This window comes from Pelodiscus sinensis, chromosome 24 (genome assembly GCF_049634645.1).
Source record: "Pelodiscus sinensis isolate JC-2024 chromosome 24, ASM4963464v1, whole genome shotgun sequence".
Lineage (NCBI taxonomy): Eukaryota > Metazoa > Chordata > Testudines > Trionychidae > Pelodiscus > Pelodiscus sinensis.
In genome coordinates, this window is record NC_134734.1 from 16,062,902 (window position 1) to 16,078,973 (window position 16,072).

General features: G+C 55.7%; 2 protein-coding genes across 7 annotated transcripts in view; one reads left to right on the plus strand and one right to left on the minus strand.

Annotated features, from left to right (window-relative positions):
* DEDD (death effector domain containing) overlaps nucleotides 1-5,542 on the plus strand; it is a 41,292-nt gene extending 35,750 nt beyond the window's left edge. For all 5 annotated transcript variants that reach the window (XM_075907768.1, XM_075907766.1, XM_025180127.2 and 2 more), the window contains 2 exons: nucleotides 489-635; nucleotides 2,385-5,542. In XM_075907768.1, the coding sequence (XP_075763883.1) occupies nucleotides 489-635; nucleotides 2,385-2,761 (524 nt within the window). In that variant the 3' untranslated portion in view covers nucleotides 2,762-5,542. The remainder of the gene's footprint in view (nucleotides 1-488; nucleotides 636-2,384) is intronic.
* A 1,730-nt stretch (nucleotides 5,543-7,272) lies between these two features.
* On the minus strand, nucleotides 7,273-16,062 carry NIT1 (nitrilase 1). 2 transcript variants are annotated; one of them, XM_075907765.1, is made up of 7 exons: nucleotides 15,907-16,062; nucleotides 14,234-14,338; nucleotides 13,718-13,993; nucleotides 12,750-12,853; nucleotides 10,843-10,976; nucleotides 9,437-9,562; nucleotides 7,273-7,971 (listed from the first exon to the last, which is right to left on the minus strand). In XM_075907765.1, coding segments are annotated over exons 1-7 (1,026 nt in total). In that variant the 5' UTR covers nucleotides 15,909-16,062; the 3' UTR covers nucleotides 7,273-7,692. The 2 variants fall into 2 exon arrangements, with proteins under 2 accessions (XP_075763880.1, XP_006113985.1); XM_006113923.4 differs by lacking the exon at nucleotides 15,907-16,062 and adding an exon at nucleotides 14,706-15,691.
* Nucleotides 16,063-16,072: the final 10 nt, after the last annotated feature.

A 16,072-nucleotide genomic window follows, 5' to 3' on the forward strand; every position in this document is an offset into this window, starting at 1 on the left:
ATTGAACCAGAAAAGGGAAGTACAACTTGTTTCAAGAAAGATGGCGAGAGGCTGGGGAGAGTTCCAAGAAGAGCAGCAGAAATCAGCTGGGAGGCGGAGGGGTTGGCTGGGTGGGGGCGGTGAAGGGGAGATGGACTTAAAGCCGTGGGTGGTGCTGGGACATACATCGACTGATCTTTAGAGGATGTGCACAGCCAGGAGGAGGAGAAATAATTTAGGGTGCTGCGAAGGGCAGGGGCAGCTGAGGAACTTCCAGATCAGCTAGGATGTTGCACAGGTTCCCAAAGGAGAGGCTGCAGTCGCTGGAGATCTATTAAATGTCCCACAGGCAAGTGCTCTGCAGTGGCTGGGGGAGGAGTACGTGGGAGCTAAGAGGCTTCATCTGTCCTTACTTTGTATGACATTGTTCCCCCTCAGAGTAGGGCTGTGATCCTGGGCTCTGTCTGCCCTTGTCTTTCTAACCCCCAGCTCCTTTTTCTCTGCGTTAGTGCCTCCGCATCACCCTGTGGTCTGCCGCTCCTCTGCTGGCCCTCAGATATGTTCCAAGAGGCCTGGCCGTGGGAGAGCCCTGCTCAGCAGCCAGCATAAGAGGAGGAAGTCAATGACGCCGGATCCTAAAGAGAAACAGACTTGTGGTAAGCGCTTGTGAAGAGCCTAAGTTGATGGAGGATCGATCCATCGATGGCAGTTGGCGGAGATGGTCGGGGACACAGCCCCACGTCTGGGTGTCCCTAAACCTCCAACTGCCAAAGAATCTCTGGCACCAGACACTGGCGGAGGCAGGACGCTGGGCTAACTGGACCGTTGGTCTGACCCTCTCTGGCCATCCTTATGGCCTTAGCCTCTTTGTGGCCATCGTGGGCTTGTGGGTTATGCACTGGGGGGGCTTTGAGAAGCTCATTCTTCTTCCTTCCAAGAACTGATTTTATTTCATATGGTCGTCTTGTCTGTCGGGCAAAAAGCTCTGGATTCCAGCTGCACCTGGCAAGATGCATTGGTGGGCCGGGCCAGGAACCAGAGTTTTCTCTTTGACTTTGCATACCTCTACTGGATTACATTCAGTTCTGTGAGGGGTGGGGGCTGGTGGCAGCACTGAACACTGCTGAGATCTTTAAACATTTTTGGAGCATTTTGAATATCCAGCAGCATGCAAAAGCTGCAGGCAGGCATTAGAACAGCCTGGCAAAATGGTGCTTTGCTTCAGGTCAGGGGTTCTGGCTTAGCCACATGGGATCTAGAACAGGTCAAAAACTTTGTTCTGGTTTTGTTGACGGGGCAGAGGGGAGTTGTCGGGGGCTGGGGGGATGTTGGGGATTTTTTGACTAGCCGATTAAATGCAATTCTGCTCCTTGTGTGAAGAGCGGGGTGAGCTGGTCTTGTGCCATGGCCCCCCTCTCGCAACGGCTGCATCAGAAGAAATTAACAACACTATCGTCACTCTGATTTAAACAGCCTGAGCCCATTTTTGTGCCACCAGTGCTCCCTGCAAAGCCAAGAGCAGCCCAGGTGCCCTTACTTCTGCCGAGGGGTGACTGCTTCTTCGGCATGCGCAGCAGGCACAGACTCCACCCCCCCCCTCCTGCTGCCACCTCCTGCACCGTTAGCCAGACTGAGGCAGGTCATTCCCAGCCATGTGCCTGGCTCACCCAACCAGAGAGGCTGGAAGGCAGGGCCCGGGGCCTGGCTTCGCCTTCTAGGACAGGGCTAGCGACACAAGCCAGGGGAACCGAATGGTGGGTCTGCTATCCGTGTACTCAACCATGGCCTGGCCCGCTCCGTGTGCTCGCAGTCGGACAGTGCCTGAGCCCAGAGCTGGCTCTGGCAGGCTGGCCTGGTTTGTGTGGAGTGAGCATGTCTGAGCAGTCTCGGTGGGGATTGGCATGCACGGGTGTATGCCAGTGGCGCAGGGGCACAGGTTTGGATTGCACAGCTGCTAGGAATAGGCGGAGGGGTTTGGGCCTTGCAGGAGACTGGCTCTGCTGTGTCTGTAGCTGGGAGTCTGAGACTTCGGGGCTGGGTTTTCAGAAGAGCTCAGCTCAGCTCCCCTGAGGAACTCCAAGAGAAGGGCTCATCCGGCAGCTCCTAGTCCGTGGGGATGTTGCTACTGGCCGGGTAGGATGCGCTGCTGTGGGCTGGAAACAGACCGGCTGTCTGATATTTGTAACAGTTAATGGGATCTTAGTTTTCACGCTTGTTGCTGTGACATCTAGGCACACAGGAGAGGTGAGACAGGGTCCGACAGCCAGGACCTGTGATTCCAACTCCCCACCTTAAGCCACCTGCTACATCTTCCCCCGAGGCGCTGATCCTCCTGTACCTAGGACCGAGCGCTGGGCTCTGTCGGCAAAGGTGCTAACTGTCCTGTCCCGCCCTTCCGCCCCCAGATATCCGCCTGCGAGTCCGAGCCGAGTACTGCCAGCACGAGACGGCACTCCAGGGCAACGTCTTCTCCAACAAGCAGGACCCCCTGGAGCGGCAGTTTGAGCGCTTCAACCAGGCCAACACCATCTTAAAATCCCGGGACCTGGGCTCTATCATCTGTGACATAAAATTCTCAGAGCTCACCTACCTCGACGCCTTCTGGCGCGACTACATAAACGGCTCTTTGCTGGAGGCCCTCAAGGGCGTCTTCATCACGGACTCGCTCAAGCAAGCCGTGGGCCACGAGGCCATCAAGCTGCTGGTCAATGTGGACGAGGAGGATTACGAGGTCGGGCGCCAGAAACTCCTGCGGAACTTGATGCTGCACACGGCCCCTTGACCTTCCCTGGGCTCGGCCTTGGCTGTTCTTTCAGAGCCAATTGTTTCATTTTTTTTAAAGGAAAAAAATCATTTAAAAAACCCACTGACCCTCCGCCTCCCTCAGCAGACTCCTGCAAAGTGCTGTGTAACTGTAGGGCTGGTCTGAGCAGGAGGAGGGCTGTGCTACCACTTAGCCAGCTCTCTGGTGGCCCCAGCCCAGCTGAGAGTCCACAATACCTAGAGCAGTCCAGAGAGCGACTCCCGCTTTGCCCGGGAGCTTGGCCGGAGGAAGAGCTGCCGACAGGAGTGCTGGGTGCTTCCGTGTTCTGTCCTGTCCCCCTCCACTCCATTTTCTCTTGTGCTGGTTTTTCTTTTATACGGTCTGATTTTCTAAAAAAGTGCAAAACTGTCTTGGGGCACTGGGGCCCTGCCCGTGTGCAGGAGGGACATGGGGCGGTGGGACTCCTGATTATTCACTTTAATAAAAATGATCGAGTGCAGTGGGAGCTGGTGTGTGTGGAATGAACAGCAAACGGGGTGCGGGGCAGCCTCCTTTGTTACCCCAAACCCACCCTGTGGCACTGGCCTTCCGTTAGTGGGAGCCTGTTTCCACCAGTCCACTTGGGTGGTTCTCAGCTGGGCACCTTGCAGGTGTCCCCTTTAGCCAGTTTGGAACCCTCTCCAGCGTGGGATGCTGGGAGGGATGGGGCACTGTGTGCCCCCCATGCGCTGGCTGCCAGGTCAGATATGTGTGATGGAGAGATTCACTCAGGCTGGTTGTAATCTAAACAGCTGCCGAAGGAGTTTGTGAGGGTGGGGACAGAACTGACAGGCTGAGCGAAGGTGATCACTGTCCCAGCCCCTGGCGCGGCTCTGTGGCATCATCTGCACTAGGCCTGGGAGGAGGAAGGGGGCTTGTTTCAGAAGTAACATTTGCACCAGCGTAGCCTGTGCTGTTAATCTGCCTCCAGAGGCGGGAGCTAAGTGTTCCCTTCGCTCAGTGCCCAGCCTGCATGCCTGTTACCCCATCTCTGCCAAGCCAGCATCTGCCTCTGACACCAGAGGGAGACCTGAGCAAGGGCCTGCCTACCCTGCTGCTGTCTGGTACATGGAGCTGCTCCATGGCTGCTTCCCCCCTCCCATGAGATGCTTGCAGGCCCACCAAGGGATGTGCATTCCCACTCCCTTTGCCTGGAGGGTGGGGAACATGTGGGGGCAGGACTGGGCTTTTGGGGTGTTCAGGGGCCTTGTCCCAGCCTATGGGTGGGGATGGTGAGAACCCCGCACTGGCCCAAGTCACAGATGGTGTCCCAAAGTCTCTCCCCCTCTTGCTACTGGGCCCAGCAGCAGTGGGGCTGGTGGGGCCCTGGGGCTGTCGCAGGGAGGGGTGCATTAGCACAGGCTGTAGAGTAAGGCTTTGGCACAGGGTCTGCTCCCAAGTGGGAGGATGGTGGCTCCTGTTTGATCCGGCCCCACAGTGGAAGGTTTATGATTTGAATTTGTTCCCTGCTTGGTTTGACAGGCTCCAGCTGGGAACCTAGAGGTGGGGGATGAAATCCAATCAGGGCTGTGCTGGCTGGTCAGCTCCTTGGCACCGGGCCTAGGCTGTCTTGCCAGCAAGGGATGTCCCAGGAGGAAGGATCTGCTGCCAGAAGGTGCAGACAGGAGGCCGTGCGCGGCATTAGGCCCAGTCTAGTTACAACCACAGCTTGCTGGCCCCAGAGCCATCGTTCTTCCTCTGCACAGCGCCTAGCGCCTCAGCTCCACTCACTTAGTCTCAGAGCATCTCCCCCCATCACATGCGGGACACCGGAGGCCACTGAGCTGGCTGGGGGTGGTCACTAGCTTAGCTGCACATTGTAAAGGTGGGGATAACTGGTTATGTCTTACATTTGTTACTCCCTCCCCTCCTGCTGAGCCCAGAACTTGGAGCCAGACAGACCTAGCCAGTCACATGCCCACTTGGTAACACCATCTCCCGGGCCTCTTGGATCCAGTGGGCCTGGGGCCAGACTTGGCACCTGGCGGTTGAGTGGATTTAGCACCGGTCATTGAGTAACGATCTTCTAGGAGCAATGCTTACAGTGTGATTGGTAAACTCCCTCCCTCCTCTGGGTTTTTTTTCCTTGTTACTTAAGCACCCAAAGATTTAGGAGCCTCGTCCAGTGCAGCTCCATTTACTTTTCTGTTGAGTTATGGAGGGAACAAATGGGTCTGAGGGTTAATTTTCTGGAGTTGATTTTTTCCCCCACCCTGCCACATTGCTGCTGAGCTGCAAGATACCACCCATGTATGCCCTGCCTCAGCCAACTGCAGGCCTCCAGGGCCCCAGCAGAGGGGCTCAGACCCAGATGCTCAGAGGTAGGTTGTTGCCGACTCCCCAGGGGAGAGAGGCACCCCTGTACTTTTGAGGGTCTGTGCCTTGACAGACCGTTGGAAGCCCACTCACTGTGTGTGGGTAAAGGGATGTTGGTGACAGAGCGGTGCCTCCCTGCACGGGCATGGCACGTTGTGCTTGCCAAGCCCCATCCAGTGATGTCGGCATGTGACAGCCACATGGGCTGCAAACCTCATGCCTCGGTGGGACTGTTTGGTGTGCGTGTTTGATGCATTTTTCTATCCACAGGCTGTTGCAGTTGAGTGCGTAGACTCTTCCCACACACACTTCCCCTATTGTTTAAGACAATTCTGGCACAAACTGTGTAATTTCTGTGACTCTTCTGTATTTTTTAAATTTCCAATATACGTCATAATCCCCATGTAGCTTTCAGTTTTCTTGAAATAAACATCTACTGCATCGCGTCTGCCTCCTTAACTGCTTTGTATGCAGGTCCAGACCCACCTGCTGAGGGGGGTCACTTCTGTTCCTTTCCAGCTGGTTGGGATGTTTTGTTTTGGTGTGCGCTATCTGGCCTCTTCCTGTTTCCTTCAGGGGGGACCTGTAGCATTTTTTCATCTTGTTTTCAAAATCCTAACTGGCCAGGCTCTGCCAAGGCTCAGAGCATTGTTAACTGTATCCAGCTGGCCTCAGCTCGGGCCTGCTTTTGGGTTTTGTGAAGGTGTGATCCTCCATATTGTCACATCTGCACTGCAGTTAAAGACACTGTGCTGGGGAAAAGGTGCCAGGAGCCATCAGGGTTCTTTCTGGGGGTTGCATGGCTAAAGAATCGTCCTCTTTGCTGACGAATTCCGCCCCAGAACCAGAAAGCCCGAGGCAGGGATGTCTGCCTGAGTCTGCAGCCAGCTCCAGCTGGGAAAAGCTGCCCTAGGTGAGAGCTGCCCTCCTTACCTCAGGAACCTCCAGTATCTGTTCATTAGCAATGTTCACAGCAGAATCCTGGTCCAAGATGCTGGTCCAGAACCCTGCTCCAAGATGCTTCTGCTCTGAGTAAATAACTCGGGGCTGACTGTAGTTATCTGTCTTTACATTCAATTAAAAAATAGGAATTGTGTGAAGCCGGAGCTGCTGCAGGCTCTATCAGCCTGTAGCTGCCATGGGGGGAGGGGCAGGCACTGATTGATTTATTGCACTGGCTCAGCTAATGCACCTGAGGTAAGTTAGGGCTGGACCTGCTGCATTTGACTGAACCCCTATGCTCCTCCTGGGAGGAAGACCAACGGATTCCCTGTTCTACCAACACAAACCTGAGGGCCAGAGCGCAGTGCCCTCCCTAAGGTCTCATGTCGGGGGCCGGAACAGACAGCAGACCCTGTGCTCGTGTAGAAGAGGTGGGGGAAGTCTCTACCAGCTGGGAATAGAAGCCAGGCTCCCTGCTCTAACTACTGGAGAGACCGTCCCTTTCCTGGGGCTGGGAGTCTGCTTCCTGCTAACTGGGTGGTCTTTGGGCCTTGCTTTCCATAGGCCAGGAGGAGAAAGTAACACAAGAGGGACAGTAGTTTAGGTGCAAGGCAGGGCTTCCAAGAAGGGATGGGAGATGCTGCTTGGGCAGGGCAAGTTTTCCCTGCCTGTGGAGGTGGGGAGATACTGAGCCTATAAGTGAGAGGTACAGCGGGAAGATGACCCAGTTCCCCTGCCTTGCCCCACTGTGGGACTGGTGTCCAGGGCTTTGGCTCAGCTGTTACTTCCATTGCTGAGAGTTGCTCTCAACCCTTCACCAGGCTGCTGGTCTCATGCTGACATGGAGCTTTTCCCCCTGAAGATTCTGCAGAGCGGTAGGGGCCTGGGCGAGAGGGGAAAGGGACCTGCCTATGGTCTTGGAGCAGCTTTGTGGGGCTATAACCAGTGAGCGGTTCCTTGCTCCTGGACCCTGCGGACTCAAAAGGTGAAGCAGCCCAGGCCTCACGGAGGCAGAAGCATGGAGAAAACCAGGCCCATCCCCTTGAGTGTGACCCCTTTCCCTCTTAGCTTCCTACCCAGACACTTCTAAACACAAAGCAGAGGGGGACTGTGCGGGGTGGAGAGCATCAGTTGTCCTGCATCCTTCCCCCTCCCCATACCTGGGAAATTCACACACCCCCCTCACTCTGGCAGGAGACCGTAGGGCAGGGAGGTAGTAACAAGGCAGCAGGTAGTTTACAGCTCTAGCATTTACTGAGGTGGAACAGATGTGACAGCAGCTCAGCTCCAGCCTCCTCCAGAACCGTGTTGCTGCTCTGAGCTGGGGTTTAACCAGCAGCTGCAGGGGTTCCCCCACCCCAAGCAGCTCAGCTACTGGAGCCCCCCTGCGAATGCTTCGGTGAGGCGGCAGCTGCCTGGGGGCCCACAGCTGCTCCTTTCACTCTTGGGAAATCTTTCTTCTTCCCTAGGGCAGGAGGAGATGGTGCTGCAGTTCCACGCTGCCCCTCAGAGGGCACAAGTGGGGAGAGACCTCCAGCAGCCTCAGCAACCCATCTCGTCACTAAATGAGTCACTGGGTCTGCCCAGGGTGGAGTGATGCTGGGAGGAGTCTCTGCTCCCTGCGTATGGAGCACAGCTAGGCTGGCAGCGCCTCAAGGAAGTGGGGGCTCCCTCAGCACGGTGACCCTGCCATACAGATCGGTCCGGCGGTGGGTGCAGACTGGCATCTCCTGGCGGATGCAGTGCAGGTAGGCCAGGTCGATCTCCGCATAGCACAGGCCTGGTCCCTCCTGGCACTGGGCGATCACGCTGCCCCAGGGGTCCACCACCATGGCGTGGCCGTAGGAGGTGCGGCGTTCGTGGTTCTTCCCGGTCTGAGCCGCCGCCACCACGTAGCACTGAGTCTCGATGGCACGGGCACGCAGCAGCACCTGCAGTGGGCAGATGGGGCAGTGGTATTCCCCAGTGGGCTCCAAATGAGCCAACCCCACCGGCTAGCTCCTGTGCGAGCTGCATGCTGGAAAAAACGGCAAAGGCTGCAAGCCCAGATTTCCCCCGTATCACTAGTGGGGCTCAGCTCAGCCCCAGCTGGAAGCACAGGCTAGAATTCAGGTTGCCTGACGCTTTCCATTCTGAGGCCGTTTTCACTGTCAAACCTGAAGGGCTGATTCCCCAGGCGGGGAGCCGGCCTCGGGGTGAAGGCTTTTGGAAGGTAGCAGCTAAAACAGTTCAGCCAGTTCTGAGACAGCATTAGGGGCAAAAATACATGGCTTGGCCCAAGTTAAACCCATTCTCACCAGGCTTTTGCGGAGACAGTCTAGTGCTCGAAGCTTTAGCAGGGACTTGGTAAATGGGGGAGGGTCGCCCAGCCCTCACCATGAAGTGATCTCAGAAAAATGTGTTTGCATGTGCTCAATACAGACAGAGTTGGCAGCAAAGTTCTCTCTGCACTGAGCATGCTCCAGCTCCCTTTCCCCAGCTCCTACACACCAGGGCTATGTCTACACTGGCACCCTTTCCCGGAAATGCTTAAAACGGAACAGTTTTCCGTTATAAGTATTTCCAGAAAAAGCGCGTCTACATTGGCAGGACGCTTTTCCGGAAAAGCACTTTTTCCAGAAAAGCGTCCGTGGCCAATCTAGATGTGCTTTTCCGCAAAAAAGCCCCGATCGTCATTTTCGCGATTGGGGCTTTTTTGCGGAAAAGAAATCTGTGCTGTCTACACTGGCCCTTTTCCGGAACAGTTTTCCAGAAAAGGACTTTTGCCCGAACGGGAGCAGCATAGTTTTTCCGGAAAAGCACTGATGATTTTACAGTAGATCGTCAGTGCTTTTCCGGAAAAGCAAGCGGCCAGTGTAGACAGCTGGCAAGTTATTCCGGAAAAGCGGCTGCTTTTCCGGAATAAGTGGCCACTGTAGACACAGGCCAGTTGACTGAGTATGCCTCAGCCTAAGGCTGCAGGAGCCGAGTAGGACTTCCCCTGCAACTGCCTGTCCCGGTGCTGGGAGCCTGTCTGGCATCAGAACTGAGAGAAGGGGCCTGGCAACCCAGCAGTGTGCAGGAAGAGAGACTGGAATTTGGTGGGGTGAGGCAAGGGGAGCGGAAGGGATGCAGGATGGGAGATGGGCAGGGCAGGAGATAGATTAAGAACAAGAAGAGGGAAAGGAGCAGGAGGAGAGGAGAATGGAGAGGTCAGGGCTGGGTAGGGGAAGAAGCAGGTATTGGTGGGGACTGAACTCCAGGTTGCCAGTACAAAACCTGCAGGCCTCTAAAGGAGTCACCTCCTGCTTATAATGGTCAGGAGCGGCTCTAACTCACTGAGCATGCTGTGATCTCATGCTGTGGGCTCTGCATGGCCCATGCGACCACACAACAGATAGTCACAGCTCAACTCACCTCCCAGTGGGCAGAGCCTGTGGTCACCGTGAAGGCTGATGGGTAGGTAAGAATCTCTGCCCCCTTCTGCGTTAGCGCCAGAGAGATTTCCGGGAATCGCAGATCATAGCAGATGGCAAGGCCGACCTGGGGGAGGAACGACGCAGAGATCCCCCTGGGTGCTGCTTGTGATGGACCCAAACCAGACAAAGGCCGCATCTGCCTTAAGGACCAGAATTCACCCCCAGGGCAGCTCTGGCCTGTCTGTCCCCGCTTCAGTGCAGCTGTTGTACAGTCTGAGGGTGTGATTGTGCGTGTTGCTCCCCAGGCCACATCCTCTCTCCCCACCCCCTGGGTCATAAGTTCTGAACCCTCCTGACAAGGACACATGGGCAGCTCCGCATTATACATCAGCTCAATGTGTAACAGCACTAAAGGAAACCCAGAGGCCACCAGGTGCTCTCCTGATCACTCAGCATGTTCAGCCTTGGCCACCTCCCTGCAAGAAAGGCCTGGTACAAGGAGGGCAGGGAGCAATGGAAGGACAAAGCCAAGTGACTAGGGCTACTTCACTGGAGAGAAGGCCAGCTGAGCTCTCATTTATCCAAGGACCTATGGGCATTAGGTGCATTGTCTAGGTCAGATATGGAAAGCTGTGAGAATGTACCCTCTAGCTGACCAACGGAACTCACTGCTGCAGGATTTTATTGCAGCAAACTTTGGTCAGGGAATGGGAGCCAGGATGGCTCCAGCACTGATTCTAGCAGGAATCAGAATCTTGTGGTCAGCGGTCCTCATGCTCCAGGGGCCATTGGGAGCCAGGCATAAAGCTATGCTACCACCAGGGTGCATCATGGGAAGTTCTACATCCGTCCAGAAGGGAGCGATGATTGTTGGGGGAAGGGTTGGGCATGTTGCCCCATGCATTAGTGAAATCAGGGAACTTGCCTGGAGATAAGGAAGAGGCTTCCTGCATCAAACAGGATGACGTCAACCAAATATTCAGCCCAGTGAGATGCCTCCCCTTCCCCAATCTGCTCCAGATGTGCCAGGGACTCATGGGAGCCAGCCCAGGTTACTGGGGCTCCTGGCTCAGCCCAAGGCGCTCTCAGCTGCAGTGTCCAACCGCACTTCCCCTCCGATGCTTTGAACACAGTTCCCAATGGAAAATGTGTGCCAGACAGGAAACCCATCTCCAGTCCAGGCCTAGCCAGAGCTGCCCCGATGAATGGGACATGCTGGGGGCCACTGCTGGTGCAGCCTGGCCCTGTCTAGGTAGCTGCTGCCATCAGGGCTCAGGCTCTGTGGCTGTGGGAGCAAAGGAAGGGCCCAGCTTTGCCCTCAGCTACTCCAGATTGAGAGCGCAGGGCCTGGCCAGAGAGCCTCAGAGCGGAACTCGCCCAGCCCAGCCATGCTGGGGGCCCTACCTTCCCAGCAGGGGTGCTCACAGGTGGCACAATCTCGGGCCCAGGGTTGGTGAAGTTGCTCTCCTTCATAGACACTCGCCCCTGCAGCTCCACGTCGCAAAGGTGGATCTTCCTGTACGTGGCCACGACGTGCCCTGGGGATGAGGGTGGAGGAAGTGGCAGGCAGCATAGGCCTCCGCTGCCCCTGGGGAATCACTAGCAGGGGAAAGGGCCAATGCCCCGTGCTCTGCGAGTGCTTCGCAACCCACCACTAACTCCCCCCAATGCCCCTCGGAGATGGGGAAGGGTCATCCCCACAAACAACCAGCACAGTTGAGGACAGAATTTGAGTCCTCACGCCCAGCCCCACCATTGCACTAACCCACTGGACCTCCCACCCCACCCCCCTGGGATAGAGCCAGGGATAGAGCAAAGAAGCCTGACTCCCAGCCCTCCCACCTCCGTTCCACCCACTGGATCCCACACCACTCCTAGGCCCAGGGAGGGAACCCAGGAGTCCTGGCTCCCATGCTGTCTCCTTGCCAGCTTGGATGACTGGGTGGGTCTGGTCCATGCTCTGGCCCCCAGCTGCCAACATGGGTGTGATGCTACCTACAGCCTACACTAATATGGACTCTTTTACAGAAGTGTGATCAATCTTGTGCCAGGTATATCTGGTCTCAGAGGGGGAGCGGGGTCAGTCTGTAGCTACAAAAACAACCAGGAGTCCTGTCGCATCTTAAAGACGAACAGATTTATTTGGGCACTAGCTTCCGTGGGTAAAAGCCACTTCAAAGTGGTTTTTACCCATGAAAGCTTATGCCCAGATAAATCTGTGCGTCTTTAAGGTGACCCAGGACTCCTCGTTGTTTTAAAAGTGCGTCTAGTGAAGTAGCACTGGAAAGGTTGCAAGCCGCTGAGTAGTATTATTTTGTTAGAATGTGTGAATCAACACCATGCGTGGCGTTCTGATATTCTGCTGTCTGTTTGTAACTCCAACATGCTGGGAGTCTGAGAAACTCCCGCAAGTTGGATCTGCAGAAGTAACACAAGAACTGCAAACAAGGGCCTGTGCACAGGAAGTGCCAGCAAAATGTGCTTGTCAGGACCATTGGCAGAGCACGCCACGGAACTGCCCGACCCATGACACAAGCAGGATTTTTCCAGCAAAAAGAGTCAAGATATAAAGAGGGAGACCAAAGGGCCTGGCTAACCACATCACTGCACAGCTGAATTTTAACAAGGGAAATTCCAAACAAGCGGCCTGAGGTCCCCGCAGCTATTTGGCCAACCCAGAGAGACTGATATACAACTGCTTCAGGGGGTAGCCAAGTTAGTCTGGGCATTTGTAAGTTAGTCTTTAAAGTGCTACCAGACTGTTAGTTGTTTTTAAGTTTATTATATGCAACTAGCAGATTTAACATCCTGTTACTGTTTTGGACAACAGACTGTGATCCAACTTTTATTTGCTTTGGCCTCTCAGTAACTCCCATTCTGTTTTCTTAATGTATCCATTGTTAATTCGTTGACTAAAGATTGGCTCCAGCATTCTTTAGCAAGCATTGACCTGTCAGCAACTGGCCCCCTCAGGCTGGAAGAACCTAATGTCCTGTGATTTTCAGTAGTAACGACCTTTCCTCACAGAAGCCCAGTCTGTCTGTTGGCTCCACATTAAGCTAGGACAGCGAGGCAGGAGTACACATTAGTGGCAGCTCTAGTTAAATTATAGACTCTATGGCCAGCGTGGGAGCATCTGGCCAGTTTCTGACAGTCTGACCTGCGATTGGCCCCCGTGGCTGTGACCCAGACGTGTCACACTGACGATGGGTAGAGAGTGGTGGCCCCTTTATTGCAGGGGCTTGGAGCACAGGGGCAGTGTCAGGAGATTGCCCAGCAGGGAGGGCTGGCGTGGAACCGGACGCTCTCACCTGTGGCATCCAGGAGCAGGTGGCAGTTATAAACCCTCTGGGTGCTGGCCCAGTCCTCACCTCTCTCATGGAAACCACCCAGAGACAGCCACACCCCACACTCCCTGTCAGGGAGAGACATCACATTACAAAGGAGCTTGGCCCTCACTCCCCAACCTGTAATGGCCCTGGAGACCAAGAGTCGCATACCAGCTTCCCTCCCACATTTCCCTGCTTGCGCGGACAGCACTGGTTCCACAGCCCACTCAACGCCTGGCCCTTATGTCGACGGGTGGCCGGGAGTGCCAGCCAAATCTGTCCAGTAGGAACAGGACTGAGACCTGCCCAGCAGGGACCCACTGGGGTCAATGCCTGGACTGGCAACCCAGAGCTAATGGGCTCCACAGCATGTCCCAACAAGAAGGGCTGTTATGCACACAGTCATTTCAAGAGATGCTGAGAGGCCTGCGGTGAACCTTACATTGCTTTGCTGCCTCTCCTCAACCCCCACCCACCCTGCCTGGGAAGGGACCACAACGCCCATCAGTCCCACCAACCTCACATCCAACCTCTCCCCCATAAAGGCCCAACCTTTCAGAGATCTGGCACCCCCTAAGGTAGATCATTCCTGCCCCCACCCCTCACCCAGCTCCCACGCCGAGCCCCTTGCTTAGAGCAAAGAGAATTCAGGACAATCAGGTGTGAAAGAGTCAAAAGTGACATGGGCAGGGGAGCAAGCTCTAGACAAAATGGCACACGGGGAGAGCGGTGGGAACAGGGTGACATGAATTGTAGGCTCACAGTTTGGCTGTAGAGCAGCATACAACTGTGGGCCAGCTCCCCAGGGATGGGGCGGGAGCCCCCATCACAGCCATTTGAACAAGGCCGGGACAAGTCCTGATAAACAGACAAGCTGGCCCAAACCTGCCCTGGCCCTGAAAGATCACCCAGCACCATCTGGGCTGCTCTTCATTTATCCAGAGCCGTACCTGGCCAGGCCGGCGTATCTCATAATCAGATCTCCCTCCAGGCTCTCAGCCAGGCTCAAGGTCTCTTGCTTGCTGCTGCCAATGAAGTCGAAGGCCTCAGGGAGGAAGACAACGCAAGCCCCACGTTGCGCTGCCTCTCGGACGAGCCGCGAGCAGCTGGTGAAGTTCTGCTCCTTGTCAGGCGTGGAGGTGAGCTGGCACACCGCAATGAGGGGCTTAAGCGCAGTAGCAGCCATGATGCCAGGTTGCCAGGGGGCACAGGACAGCAGGGCTGGGCTGGGGACCAGGAACAAGAGGAGAGTGGAACAGACTGATCAGGGAAGGAGCAAGAGAGGCAGGTAACTGCAGCTCCTGAGCCCCAGCCCAGTTTATATGGTCCCTGTGGGGATGCTGTGTTACTAGACAGGAGATGGCCTTGGACAGGATGCTCATGTAAAGGCCTCAGTGATTCAGGCATCAGCTTCCTCCAACCCCCCCCCCCAGACATCTACCTCCCCACAACCATGCTCATCATACCTGCAGCTGGCTGCGCGGGCGGGGATCTTTGGCAGCTGCTTCCAGGGAACCTGGCGACAGGTGTGGTGCAGCAGGCATAGGGGGGCCTGGATCACTGCTCTCAGCCTGGAGGATGCACAGGGAGGGGGAGTTAATGACTGTTCAACCACTGCAGCAGGAGGCCCTGATGTTGCCTGCAGGTGGCAGCCTGGGAGTGATGGGTGGGATGTGGAGGGGGCTTTAAAAGAAGATTAATGTCTCCCTCACAATAGAAAATAATAATGGGAAATAGGAATAGCTCAGCGTTCACGAACAACCCTACCACAACACCCCAGCCAGATGGGCCCAGTGCTCACAATCTTACCACAACAAACTAGCCCAGGGCTCACAAACAATCCCACCACAACAAATGAGCAACGCCAACGCAATGCTCACAAACAGCCCTGCTACAACACATCAGCACAGACAGCCAGGTACTCATGAACAATCCTACCTCAGCTCACCAGCATTGTGCTGATGAACACAGCAGCCTGGTCAGCCCAGTGGTTGTGAACATCCCTACAACAACACACCAGCCTGGCTGGCCCTGCGCTTACTGCTTGGTGCACTCCTTGAAAAGCTTCCCAAAATACCAATATTTTGTCATCCAGATTCATGTTCCTTTCACAGTTGCTTTCCCTAAACATCTGACCAGGTTTTTTGATCTGAGGAAGTGGGTCTGGCCCACGAAAGCTCATCATCTAATAAACCATCTTGTTAGTCTTTAAAGTGCTACATTGTCCTGCATTTTGCTTCATCTGATCAGATGGGATTCTTGGGCTGAACAGCCCAGAAATATGACACTAAGAAGAGGACTCAGGCAGCCAGAGACAAAAAAACAGTTTCTTGCTGCTCATGGTTTATCTCCACAATAGCAGGAAGAAGGTCAAGTCTGGCTTGAGCAAAGCATGGGAATCTAGGGCGAACAGAAGACATCATGATCCAAGAACAAGAGTGTTGTATCTTTAAAGCTTCCTTCAGCCCAAATGTTAATATGCTGTTGAAGTTTAAAAGGTGTCAACACAAATCAAGAGTTTGAAATAGTTTGACTCAAAGTCCGTTCCTCTTTGAACTCTCACTCGTTGGGCTCCAGTGATTTACACTAGCGCTGCAGTTATCCGGGCAGCTGCCAGTCCTGGGACCTATTCCTGGCTATGTTTTGTTGCCCCTAAGTCTCAGAGTCTCCGGACGGATGGAAATAAAATGGGGAAAGCAGAGGAGCAACTCCAGCCTGCTAAGGGAATGGATGAAGCGTGGAAACGGTCAGCGCCACACACACAAAACAAGGAGGCGCCCAGGCCTCATCCCCTACCAGGGGCTCCCAGAAATCTTGGGTCCACCCCAGAACCCTGCCCCCTCTGCTCCTCGTCCCCAGCCCCTCCCACTGGCAATATCCAGCCTGCTCTAAACTGGCCAGTCCCTGGGAGGGGGGGGCGGCCCCACCCCCGATTCAGAGATGTGCCCCCCAACCCTCCTCAGGCAGCCCCCCTCGGCTCCTCCCCTCCCAAAACAGCCAGCCCCGCCCCTCACCCGCCCCCCCCCAAAAACTCCTGAGGCGGCCAGCCCCGCCCCCCCAAACTCCTGAGGCGGCCGGCCCCGCCCCCCCGAGGCGGCCGGCGCCCCCAGCCCCGCCCCATAGCGAGCCGGGCTGTTACATGGAGCAGGCAGCGGGGAAGGGGGCGACTCGGCTCCTGGGGCGCAGCTGCAGGGCCGGTCCCGCCGGAATCCTGCAGGGGGCGGGGAAGGGAGCGGGCGGAGCGAAGTCCGACAGAGCCCTTCACAAAGATGGCGCCTCAGGCCCAGCGTCAGGGCGCGTGCCCC